This window comes from Cyprinodon variegatus, unplaced genomic scaffold, assembly GCF_000732505.1.
Source record: "Cyprinodon variegatus isolate N-32 unplaced genomic scaffold, C_variegatus-1.0 Scaffold156, whole genome shotgun sequence".
Lineage (NCBI taxonomy): Eukaryota > Metazoa > Chordata > Actinopteri > Cyprinodontiformes > Cyprinodontidae > Cyprinodon > Cyprinodon variegatus.
In genome coordinates, this window is record NW_015150609.1 from 892873 (window position 1) to 905390 (window position 12518).

A 12518-nucleotide genomic window follows, 5' to 3' on the forward strand; every position below is an offset into this window, starting at 1 on the left:
GAGGCTTCCTTGATTTTGAACACTTATATATATAAATATATATATATATATATATATATATATATATATATATATATATATATAGTTCGACACAGACTTTCTTGCCTGTGTCGAAGGCTCAGAATTTTTTTTTTGCTTTAATCCCTGTATCATACTTTCTCGAAGCTTTCAAAAGGAAAAAATGAAAGGCAAGTATCAGTTACTGAGTGTAATCCAGTCGGATATTTGACATCAGATCAGGACATCCCTACAGTTTAGTTTCCCACACATTATCTAGTGTGATCATCAGAGGCTAACTACCAATATCATGGCTCCAAAGCTGCTTGACTGTCATTTCTGGTTTTTGGTGAGATTTTGGATCTCCACAGGTCCATATGATAACCAGACTGGAATATTAATGGCTATTGTTTGCAAAAGGCAAAGACTGGGAAGGGCCAACTGTGCGGAAACCCATCAATTATTTAGCAGGCAGGCTTGCTTCGCTTAGCGCTAACCTACCTCTGTGCTCTCCTCCAGATGGGATAATGTGAACTCAGTTCTTCTTGGCTGCTCGCTGTACCACATTCTTCTCATCCTGCAGGGTTGTTTGCATCTTTGCTGCAGGGTTTTTGTATGAACTCATGCGGCTTGATTCAGATCCTCGGGCAGGTGTGGTGTTCTGACGCACTAAATGTCTCTGGATATTAATGAGGATGATTCCATTGTGACACAAGAGTCTTCTCTTAGTCATTCAACTTGAAGTAGACTGGAAGAGGTCTGCTGCTGGTTGGATCTATCAAAATGATCATTACTTCTCTTAGGATGTTCTACTTTAGGGAGGAAAGCAGTTTGACTAAGGTGGTGTTTAAAGCTATTGTCACATGAGGAAATAGTAGATGTAAAAACCGCGTCTCATGTAATGAAACCTCTCGTTCTACTATTTGTTCTTCAGGAGAAAGTGGTGGATTAGAGAAACCTGTGAATGAAGTTGATGTGAGGATTTATGGTGCATTCATTTGTCCTTCAGTTATATCCAGTTGAAATTTATGGGTTGGAAGTTGGAAATTTCAAAATTCAAGGACAAATGCGAGTCATTTCCAAGAAAAAGTAGAGAGTTCAGAGTTTCTGGAACATAAACATTAATTTGTAGCTTTTAATCTGAACTAAATTGATGTCTTGAAGTCTGAAGCCACCCTTCATTCTTTGGAGCTTGTGTATTAAAGCTATAGAGGAGGATGTTCTTTTTCTGGGTGGATCATCAAAATAAGTGGTCCTCCTAATTGTCAATCATTCTGGTGATATGTTTACGTAAGGCCGTCCTACGTCCTATTTTCACTGACCGGTGGTGAGTCCGTCATAGTGGAAAATTTGCAAACCTTTTTTTTGGAAAGTAAGTTTGTATGAGCGACGCAAACAGCACTTTTGAAAAAGAGCGTGCACAAGGAGAAATGGGCTCGTGCACGCTCTCGCACACGTTTAATATGCGTTAGAGTGGACACTTCAAAAACATTCTGCAAATGAGTAAAAATTTCTTAAAATATGTGTATTTACCCTTAATTTGAATATGAAAATAAGATTATCTGTCAATGGAATGAGCATTATACCGTTAAAATAAGATGATTAGTTATTATGCACTTGAAAGAAGAGACTGCAGTTGTTTTTTTAAGGCTGAATGTAAATTGTCTTATCCCATTGGTAAAATGATTCTTATCTGCTCAATTCAAGAAAAAATGCACCTTTTTAAGAAAAATTGACTTACTTAGATTTACATTTTTTTGCAGTGCAGAGGGTGCGTCTTTTCAAAAATTAACGAAAATCCTCCACTATACCTTTTTAGATTGTTTTTTTTAGTTTACAAGCTTTGTGAAAGTTTCCTCAGAGATTAATTACTTAATAAACTAGAGTTGCAATTAGCATTTAAAAATGTTGATTATTTATCTGAATTATTTCTGATGTTCGATTTCTCACGAAAGCTTGACCAGTCTTGTTTGGACCTTCTCCGCTAATTTATAGCACATCATTTACCGGAGCCGTTTTAAAGTTTCCCACAGCCACCCTGGGTTTGGAGCCATTCATTCCTGCGGTACAATTAGCAAGCCACAAAACTACATAATGGCGTCCAGAAACACAGGATGCAGCGCAGCATGGCTCTTACATTCCCATAGGCTATCTGCTGCCTTATCTGACAATTTTCATTCATGCCTGTAAGACAATGTCTACCTTTTGATTATATTTTCTAATCAGAATCTTGTGTCAAAGTTTAAATTCATGCCTCTTTTAAAGCTTTAATCAGCCACTGCTTAACAGCTTCTTGAGTTCTGCTGATCTTCTACCATGAGAAGTTATTTACATGAAGACCAGAGGCTCAGACAAATCCTATACACAAATCATGAAAGTCGTTGGTCGTATCGCTCAAAAATCCACTCTTCAGATAAAAGTAAAGTTAGAATTTCTGTTTGAAATAATTTAACGTCCCAGAGTCTGGAGGGAGGATGGAAAGGTGCTGAATCCGTGTTGCTTCAAGTCCAAGGTGACGTTTCAGCATTCAGCCATAATGTCAGAGTCAATAAGGAGAAGCCATGTTTAGTTTCTCTGTTTCTATATCTGTGGTAAAAGCTCCTTAAAACTCGAGAAGCTTTAGAAACACGGTCTCGACTCAAATACCTCAGATCAGCAGGAGGGCATCCGTCATCTCCATAGTAATTGCTATCTGAGTTGTGCAGGAGGTTAGGATGGAGCTAGGACCAGGAAGCAGGATACTTCCTATCACCAGTGCATTTAGCATACGAACCTCCTGATGTTCCTAGCTGCTGCTAGTTGGTTGTCCACAATCCCTTGCACGACAGACCTTATAGCAACAGCATGTAATGCTCACATATGATAATGTCCTCACCTGTGTATTTTCTGGGTATTTTAATGGAGAGTTTCAGCCGTTCGCAACATTTGTGTAACTTTAGAGTTTTTTAGTTCTTTTAATAAAGGCTGTTAACCTAATTTTGCCAGCTTTATGTGTGTCCCCCGTTAAATAATTTCTTTAAGGCTGAGGGCTGTCTGGATTCAGCACAGCAGCCCCTTTCCTTCCCTGGATAGAATTCTAATTGTTGACTCCATGAAAGGTGAAGGGATATGAGCTAGGGCCTACAATCCGAGGTATTCAGATACAGCTACTGTTGAACTCTGTGTGTATCTGTGGTGCTTTTACAGTAATAGCCATCAAACATTTCCCCACTTTCCTAGATGGGCCCTTGACTGGTCTTTGGCTTCAATTCCTTTTTAAACATCAATCTTTGTACTAAAATATTCTTTCTGTCATGATCTGTGGACATTAAGATCTAAAGAGAAGCACCATCTCCTAATCAGACCATGTAATTTAGTGATAGGGTGGAGAGTAAAAAAATATGCACATCCAGGAGAAAGCCAGTGTCTGGAAGTTGGAGGGGATTCTGCTGGGAGTTGCAGGAAGTGGGCTGGCTTTTGACTGGGAAGGGCCATTTTGAATCGCTGCTACTGTAATATTGGCTTCCTTTGCCTTCCAAATCAAGAATGTTCCATTAACAGCAGAGGTTGAAGGCTCAAAATTTAGCAGCAAGAGACCTGACAGTACTCTATTCGTCCTTCCTGTTATCAGCTGAATTTCTTGTTCTCTCTCATAATCATCTTAAAGATTAATACAAAATTCAGCTTTGAGTCTTCTTCAGCGAGTAAGAAAATGCACGTGTTGGGTTGTTGTCAGTAGGAGGTTTAGCACCTAGAGTTCTGCTTTGACCCATGAGTAAAGACCAGACCCATGAGTTTCCACCAGGCCAGGCAGCGATCTTTGCTGACCAAGCTAAAAGCCAACCAGTCGCCGTTTGATCTCTCTCCCCTCATCATATGTCCTTTGTATGTTTCTGTGATGTGTGCCAGATAATCACTCCTAGATAAAGTGCTTATTTATCCTTATGCGCAGCTTATAATTTTAAATTATCTGCTTAGAATTCCTCCAAATAAAGCTTATGCCGTATGAAAAACAACATTCATAAGCTTCTATACCGGTTTCCTGTAATTGACCACACCTTAGTTAACAAGACTTTTAAAACCAGATGAAAGCTTTCTTTCTCATGCAATGACATTTATAATAGACTGCCTGGCAGTACAAAGGAGCAAAATTTGAGTCATGCTTCCTTGAAGCCAATTACCAGTTTGACCTGATTTCCTGTTCTTTTAAACCACCACAGAGGATGGAGTCAGGATGACAGCAGATGTACAGCATCTCCTGCTCTACATGTTTCTTTCTGATGATGACTCTTAAGGACCTCGCATTAAACCAGCTCCAGCTTTTTTTCCCCTTAATGTTCAACTGTAAAACAGAGCTTTAATACCCAGAAGACCAGAATGAAAAACAACCCAAACAGAGTAGTATAAGGGCCTCATCTCTACCATTATAGTCACATTAGACAACCCACTCAGTGGTCTAATGTGTAATAAAATAAGAGCCAAGATGACGAATGCATGAAAACGTGAGGCAGTTAGACTGAGTGGGCCTTAGAGGATATGATTGAAATTAGTTCTTTTTTTTTTTTTTTTGCTGAAAGGCTGTGAAAAGTTTAGATTGCAGCTCTAGCTCAAGCTCTCACAGCAAAACCAATGGTGAGACACTTTTCTGTTTACTGTTAAGTAAGGGAGCGAAGAACGGGATGTGCTTTTAAACAGGTTTGGCTTTTGTTGTTTGTTTGTTGTTTTTTTTAGTCTTTGTGAATTTTTTTTTCCAGCAGAGGGAGTGCCGCAGGTGTTTTACTTCGGGCCCTGTGGGAAGTATAACGCCATGGTTATGGAGCTGCTGGGGCCGAGTCTAGAAGACCTCTTTGACCTTTGTGACAGGACTTTTTCACTGAAGACTGTCTTGATGATCGCCATTCAGCTTGTAGGTAGCAATGATGGGGAGAAAAGAGATTTCTTTCTTTTTTTTTTTTTTTTTTTGGAGAGGGGCATTTCCTTAAGATTATTCCTCTCCTTTCTTCCCACCAGATTTCTCGAATGGAGTACGTGCATTCTAAAAACCTCATCTACAGAGACGTCAAGCCTGAGAACTTTCTAATCGGAAGGCAAGGGAACAAAAAGGAGCACATCATCCACATCATCGACTTCGGCCTGGCCAAAGAGTACATCGACCCTGAGACCAAAAAACACATTCCATACCGCGAGCATAAGAGCCTGACCGGTACTGCCAGATACATGTCCATCAATACGCACTTAGGCAAAGGTAAGATGACTTCCAAGGGGTTCCTGGAGATGTATACGGTGCCTTGCAAAAGTTCTCATACCTCTTAAAGTTGTTCCCATTTTGTCTTGTTAAAAGCACAAAATTCAATGGATTTTATTGGACTTTCTTTTAGGGTAAAGCAAAGTATTTTATCATAAGAGAAAGGAAAATGTTTTTCAATTCAAAATACTTTATTAATCCCAAATGGTTCATATTCGGGGTTATAGCTGGAAGGATCTTCTGTAGCGGTCTTTCTTGCAGCGGAACACCTCACCAGGGAGACTTCCAGGATGCATGCTAATCAGATGCACGAGTCAACTCAACTGGCTCCTCTCGATGTGGAGGAGCAGCAGCTCTACTCTGAGTCCTCCCTGCCTGACTGAGTTCCTCACCCTATCTCTAAGGGAGAGCCCAGATACATTTCGGCCGCTCGTATCCGGGATCTCGTTCTTTCGGTCATGACCCAAAGCTCATGACCATAGATGAGGGTAGGAACGAAAGTCAGTCTGTAAATCGAGAGCTTTGCTTTTTGGCTCAGCTCTCTCTTTGCCATAGCAGACCAGTACAGTGCACGCTTCACAGCAGATGCCGCACCAATTCGCCTGTCAATCTCCTGCTCCATCTTCCCCTGATTAATGAACAAGACCCTAAGATACTTAAACTCCTCCACTAGGGGCAGTACATCCTCCCCAACCCGGAGAAGGCACTCTACCCTTTTCCGGCTCAAGACCATGGTCTCGGATTTGGAGGCACTGATCCTCATCCCGGCTGCTTTACACTCGGCTGCGATCCACTCCAGTGAGAGCTGTAGATCATGCCCTGATGAAGCCAATAGAACCACATCATCTGCGAATAACATAGACATCATACTAAGGCTACCAAAACGGATCCCCTCAACACCTTGGCTGCGCCTCGAAGAGACACGGTTTAGTACCTTCTCCAGATCCACAAAACACATGTAGACTGGTTGGGCAAACTCCCATGCACCCTCCAGAATCCTGCAGAGGGCGTAGAGCTGATCCAGTGTTCCACGGCCAGGACGAAAACCACACTGCTCCTCCTGAATCCGAGATTTGACTATCCGACGGACCCTCCTTTCCAGAACCCCGCATTAGACCTTACCTTCCAATATTTATATTTAAAATAACTATCAGATATTTCTTAATTGGTAAATAAAGTCCAGCTGTGTGCCTTTCAGTATAAACAGCCGATCAGTGAAGCACTCGGAGGTTGGTTGGGAAAAATAGGAATAAAAATAACTGTTATATATTATTTTTCCTTCTACTTTCCTATTCTAGACTGTTTTGGTTGGCCTTGTATATACAATCCTGATAAAACACATTGAAGTTTGATATTTTAACCTGACAAAATGGAAAAAGGTTCAATGAGTTCTTTCCTAAGCTTTCTACGTCAAACACTTCTCTTTTTTTTTATATCATTAATAAAATGTAACGAAACAAATGTGAGAATTAAAAATAAAATCTGTTTATCCAGAGCAAAGCCGACGAGATGACCTGGAGGCTTTAGGGCACATGTTCATGTATTTTCTGCGTGGGAGTTTACCTTGGCAAGGACTAAAGGTATGACGAGTACAAGGCTAGGTCTCTGAATCTGAGTTTCATAAGAAAACATTCACCAGTAGAGAATAATATCACAGTAAAACTCAATGTTTTTTTTTCTTTCTTTTCAAACTTTCAATGTTTATTAAATCCTTCTTCACCTAAACATACAGTGAAACCGATGTTGTCAATATGGGTATTGTAAAATACACATTTCCAGTTATACATCCCCTCCTGATCCTCCTGTACACCCCACCCCAGAAGCTAAAGCAAAAAAAAATATAGTATAAGACAAAAAATTGTAAATAGTAAGTTCATACGCACTGCATCTTTTATTCTGTACCAATATTGCTTGAGCAATACCTCTCTGGTTTTAAGAGCTGTTCCCACGTACTCTGATACGCCTCAATCTGACCATATCTATTGTGGATGACTTGTTCATAAGATGCAGTGTCTGAAAATGCTAAATACCGACAGGTATAGGTAGGGATATTTTGTCCTTTCCAGTGTCTTAATAAAACTCGCTTTGCCGTGCAAGCATTTCATTTTTTAGCTTAAAATGATAAATCATTATTTAAATAAAAAAAAAGACATCAGCAAAGTCTTTACTTAATAGAATAATGTAAACCATTGGACAACAGAACAAACCTGTAACAGAATGTGTCAAGAATTCAACTTTTATTAAATGGGAACAGGTCTGACTAGGACCTTTTGTTTTATGTTTTAAAGATCACAGCTTATATAATATGTCATTCTCCTCTCACAAAGAGATTTTACAACAATGTTTTTTTTAGTGATGTAAAATCTGTTTGTTGGGTTTTTAACCCTGATAGAGTAATTCCGCTACTCCCTTAAGTCACTGGCACCAATGGGCTGATTAAAAAAATAAATGAATTGCTGAAACCTGTTATGTTTTCTTGGATGGAAAATTTGCTAACAATCCGTAAAGCGCCTTGAAATAAGTGTTTTGCATTAGCTAAATACTACATATTATGAAATGTGAACATTTCATAAAATACGATCCAGTAATTCTTGTTAAATGTTCTTATTGGATGCGTCCTGTAACATATCTCTTGTTTTCAGGCTGACACACTGAAGGAAAGATACCAGAAGATTGGAGATACAAAACGAAACACTCCCATTGAGGTCCTCTGTGAGAACTTCCCAGGTATGAGTGAGGAGATTCACTCTGATCATCTCACATATGGACTTTTTTTTCTCTAATCACCAGGTTTTATAAAGCTTTGACCTGCTAATATAGGTTTAATTGAAGATGTTTATTATAGCTATATTTATAAAAACATTCTACCTAACCTTTCCGCCATGAGTAATCATCAGTTTGTTTGTGAGAGAGCAAACGCCATCAGTAGGTGTTTGTCAACCAAGCATTTCATCTTTTATCTCCATCTTAGAAAGTTTATCCTTACCCCTTAGCTTTAACATTTCCAAATCCACTGCCATCCATGACAGACAGAAACAGAACCTCCAGAGGTGTAAATAAAGCAGCTTAATTGTGATGCATCAGCCTTCCTGTTATCTCTTGACATAATCCCGCTTTCTCTCTCTCTTGGTCTCTTTCCACCTGAACACCATTAATTTTGATTCATAGTTTAATAAAGGCCGTTTCTCAATACGTGTACTTGTGCATTCTCATGTGCTAGTGAAATGTCATCAGAACAAGAACAAGTAGACCAAGAATGGACAAAGTCCCTGGATGTTGTTCTTGCTCCTCCCTATTTACCTAGTATTCATCAGAGCAGATTTTTCCATTCTTGAGATTGACTCCCAAGTTTCTGACTGATCCATAATAAGTTCACCATCACCAGGCTATTCCAAAGTTTTATTTTATGCATTGTTGCATTATCCACTTTATAGTGTATCCATCTTTTTTTTCCAGAGGAAATGGCCACCTATTTGCGTTATGTGAGGCGGTTAGACTTCTTTGAAAAGCCTGACTACGAATATCTGAGGACTCTGTTTACTGAGCTGTTTGAGAGGAAAGGATACACATTTGACTACACCTACGACTGGGTCGGGAGGCAGATAGTAAGTGACATTTTGTGGTAAAGTTTTTTTCTTTGTAAACAATCAGATGTTTGATTTAATTCTCCTTTCCATCAGCCCACACTAGTGGGATCGGGCCATGTAGAATCCGGTGCATCTGCAGTCACAAGAGAGAGCCATCCTCACAGAGACCGACCCTCACAGCACGCTCCAGTCCGAAATCAGGTATGTTGTGCTTTGGATTCAGCGCAGCGAGAGAACGACTCTGTTCTAATAAGAACAAAGGAAGCTGTTAAGCAACTTAAAGGGATTTCCACCCAAAGCTGTCCTGGTTTGCTCTCATAAATGATCTATTATAAATTACGTCTTTGGAAAATCAATGTTGAATTAAAAATAAAATAATCTGAAGAAAGAAATGTGATTGACTTTCCACTCACATTTCAACCTTCCATCATGCTATAAATATGACCCTCAGTGTGATGAATAACATTCATTTAGTAAAGACACAATGTAACCATGTGTGGAGCTGCATTAGGCAAAAGTAAAAGAAAAATAAGTTTCCAAATATTCATACATTTTTCATACAGTCTCATAGTTACCAGCCTTTGCTGAATTTGTTTCTGTTTTTTATGGTATTTTAATAATAAAAACATAGCTGATATTTTGATTTCCACAAAATGATTGAAGCAAGTGTGGAAGTTCCAAAAAAGTTAAACAACAACAATCCACTGTCTTGGATAAAACCTTCCTCAATGCAGTGAGGAATGCTCTGATCTTTACAGGTCCTTCTCAGAATATTAGCATATTGTGATAAAGTTCATTATTTTCCATAATGTAATGATAAAACTAGAACATAGTGTGCAATAATTCTAAAATATATGAACAAGTTTTATCATTATTATTATGGGAAATAATGAACTTTATCATAATATGCTAATATTTTGAGAAGGCCCTGTATATTGGAGAAACCAAACAACCTCTGCATAGAAGCATGGCCCAACACAGAAGAGCGACCTCCCCTGGACAAGACTCTGGGGTACAGCTACACCAGAGGTGAGCAACTCCAGTCCTTCAAGGCCGGTTTCCTGCAACATTTGGATTCATCCTTGGTCCAACACACCTGAATCAAAAGGTTGAATTACCTCCCCAGTATGCAATCAATTTCTCCAGAGTCCTTTTAATTATCTATTTACTTGATTCGGGTGTGTTAAGTCAAGGACATATATAAAAGTTCCAGGATGCAGGCCCTCCAGGACTGGAGTTGCCCACTCCTGATCTACACCTTATACACAGAGGACATTCTTTTAAGGAACAGAATATTTATATTTTGGACAAAGAAGATGGGTGGTTTGAAGGAAGCCATCCATGTCAAGAAAGAAAAAACAACTTTAAACAGAGGGAGTGGACTCATTTCAGCTTTCAAAAATCTAAAATGCAGCGATAGAGTTGATTCCTTCCCACTATCATCGCAACCCCAGCCTCTGTACAGGGGAACAAAAGACCTCTCCTGTTCAGCCAAGCCAACAGAGATAGACGGGTATGGGGCATTGAAGGCTGACAAAAGAAGCCAAACGACATCCATTTCAAAGGGGTGGAGCTGTTTGTTTGTTCCAATTTGCATGTTTTCTGAGCAAAAACAAAGCTTTGTTGAGCTACTCTATAAAGCCTTGAACTCAACGCTATCTCTGACATTTTGAACTGAAAAAGCTTCCTGGATGGGAAGCAAAACGTCTTCAAACCTGGAAACGTCCAGTGGATTTTTTTTTTTTTGGAATGACCATGACCTGGATGAATGAGAATCTTCACCTGCAAGTGTGGAAATGATAACTCAGCTGCTTCTCTGTGTTTAGTTTGATGAGGCAGCAGGAAATAAGATGGATTTTTTTTCTCTGCAGTGTTTTTCCTCACAGAAAAAGATCATCAAAGCGAGTTTAAGTTGTGATGCTTTAGCCAGATGGCGAATCGGACTAACATCGATCACAGTTTCCACTGATGGGAATTAAAATGCCTAGATGTGAATAAGGGGAGGGGTGGAGATAATAATTGCACTGATAGGTTGTTTAACGAATTATTAACTCATAGGCGGTAAATCCAAATGTATGCAACACGTCTCCAATTTTAGAAGCTGTAAAACAAAAAATTAATAGGTTTTAGTTAGAGATCTGATACTTGGATCCGATATCAGTGATTTTGGATCTCAGAGATCCAATCCAGTGCACTTCACATGGAACTGTTATTTCTTACTTTTTGATTCTTATTTGTTAATAAATAAAGTATATTTACATCCGTGTTAATTTCTTATCTTTTTTATTTTTGTTTAGGCTAAAGCCTTCACTCACAGGTTAAGCTATATGGTTCATTTATTCAACAGTTGAATCCGATCATTATCGGATATCGGCAAATGTGCTTAACCAAGTTCTAGGGATTGATTGGAAAAACTGATCAAGGTAACTCTCAGTTGCAATGGTCTATCAGTTCCATTTATATTTGTGGACTATATCCCCTTAAACGGGACTCTCACAGGAGTATAATTTCTTAACTTCTCTGCTGTAGGGTAAAAAATTTTGTATCTTAGGCAGGAAATTTTAAAAGGTTTTTTTTAGCAACATGTTGGTTAATTTCAGTATTTAGCATTGTAAGCATGACTTGGACATTTAAGCTGGAAGAGCTTCAGTTTATTTTTTGGTGCTCTCGGGGCTCAGCGGTTTCTGTTTGAGCTCTTTGGCATTGCTTTGGTTTTTGTTTTTTAAATTCATGCTTATTTTACTGTTTTGTTTTCTTCATCTCTCATGCTGCTGTTGCATGGTACCTCGCTCCACACACCAAATGCCATTTTTCTAATGCAATTATTCCATCACCTTCACACCTCCTTCCCTCTCCCATCGCACTCCCCTTCCCAACCTCACTTTCCTTCACATCCCTATCGCTACCCCTCCGACTCCCGAGCAGACGGCAGTTTCAGACCGACGAGGAGCATGGGAGGTTCAGCCCACTCGGCAAGCAAACTCTTCCTATATCACCTCTCACCTGGCAGCGGACAGGCACGGTGGCTCAGTCCAGGTACACACCCCTTACCTGCTCAGCCAACACCCTCTTCCCCCAGTCTCCATTAAGTCAGATCTGTCTCATAGATCCACTCCAAGATACAGCAACATAAGGCCTGCTCTTGAAAAGGACCTCAATGAGGCAAATTTTCATTCTGATCAGTTTAGTAAGTCGTGACTGTTGTAGGTTAGCATTGTATGTGAGACAGATCGACAGGCTTTAACTCTCCACCTCCAGTTTCTGTACCCCTGGCTGGGAAATGTTATTTTCTGCTCCACCGTATGCATGTAATCCGGTGCCACCCACCCCACATTCTCAACGTGTGATTTTTGGCATCTGGAAGCTGTTTCACGTTTTGATCCCTGGTTCCTGCACTTCATGCCTCTCAGACACTTCTTTTAACAAAATGCGCGCACCTATTGCATGGCAGGATGATCTGACTCTGCTAAGGAAGTGCATGAGATGGCAGAGATGGTTTGTTGGGCTTAAAGGGGTATTCTGATGCAATAAGGCAATCATTTCCAAGGGAGCACATTTTCATGGTAACTTATGAGTTGTGAACAAATTGGCGACAAGTCTTCCAATCCAACTGACAGAATTTAAGGCTAACTAATGAGAGGTTGATTTATTACTGAATATTATAAACAATGCATTCCTGCATACAGTGGGGCAAAAAAGTATTTAGTGAT

The 12518-nt window shown here is 39.7% G+C and overlaps 1 protein-coding gene across 5 annotated transcripts in view; it reads left to right on the forward strand.

Annotated features, from left to right (window-relative positions):
• The window catches only part of LOC107086558 (casein kinase I), a 35205-nt gene that overhangs the window by 14618 nt on the left and 8069 nt on the right, over window positions 1–12518 (forward strand). For 3 of the 5 annotated variants that reach the window (XM_015377585.1, XM_015377588.1, XM_015377586.1), the window contains exons 5-11: window positions 4731–4882; window positions 4987–5221; window positions 6716–6801; window positions 7864–7948; window positions 8678–8826; window positions 8902–9009; window positions 11734–11844. In XM_015377585.1, the coding sequence (XP_015233071.1) occupies window positions 4731–4882; window positions 4987–5221; window positions 6716–6801; window positions 7864–7948; window positions 8678–8826; window positions 8902–9009; window positions 11734–11844 (926 nt within the window). The remainder of the gene's footprint in view (window positions 1–4730; window positions 4883–4986; window positions 5222–6715; window positions 6802–7863; window positions 7949–8677; window positions 8827–8901; window positions 9010–11733; window positions 11845–12518) is intronic. The other 2 variants (XM_015377589.1, XM_015377590.1) reach the window with 1 other exon arrangement.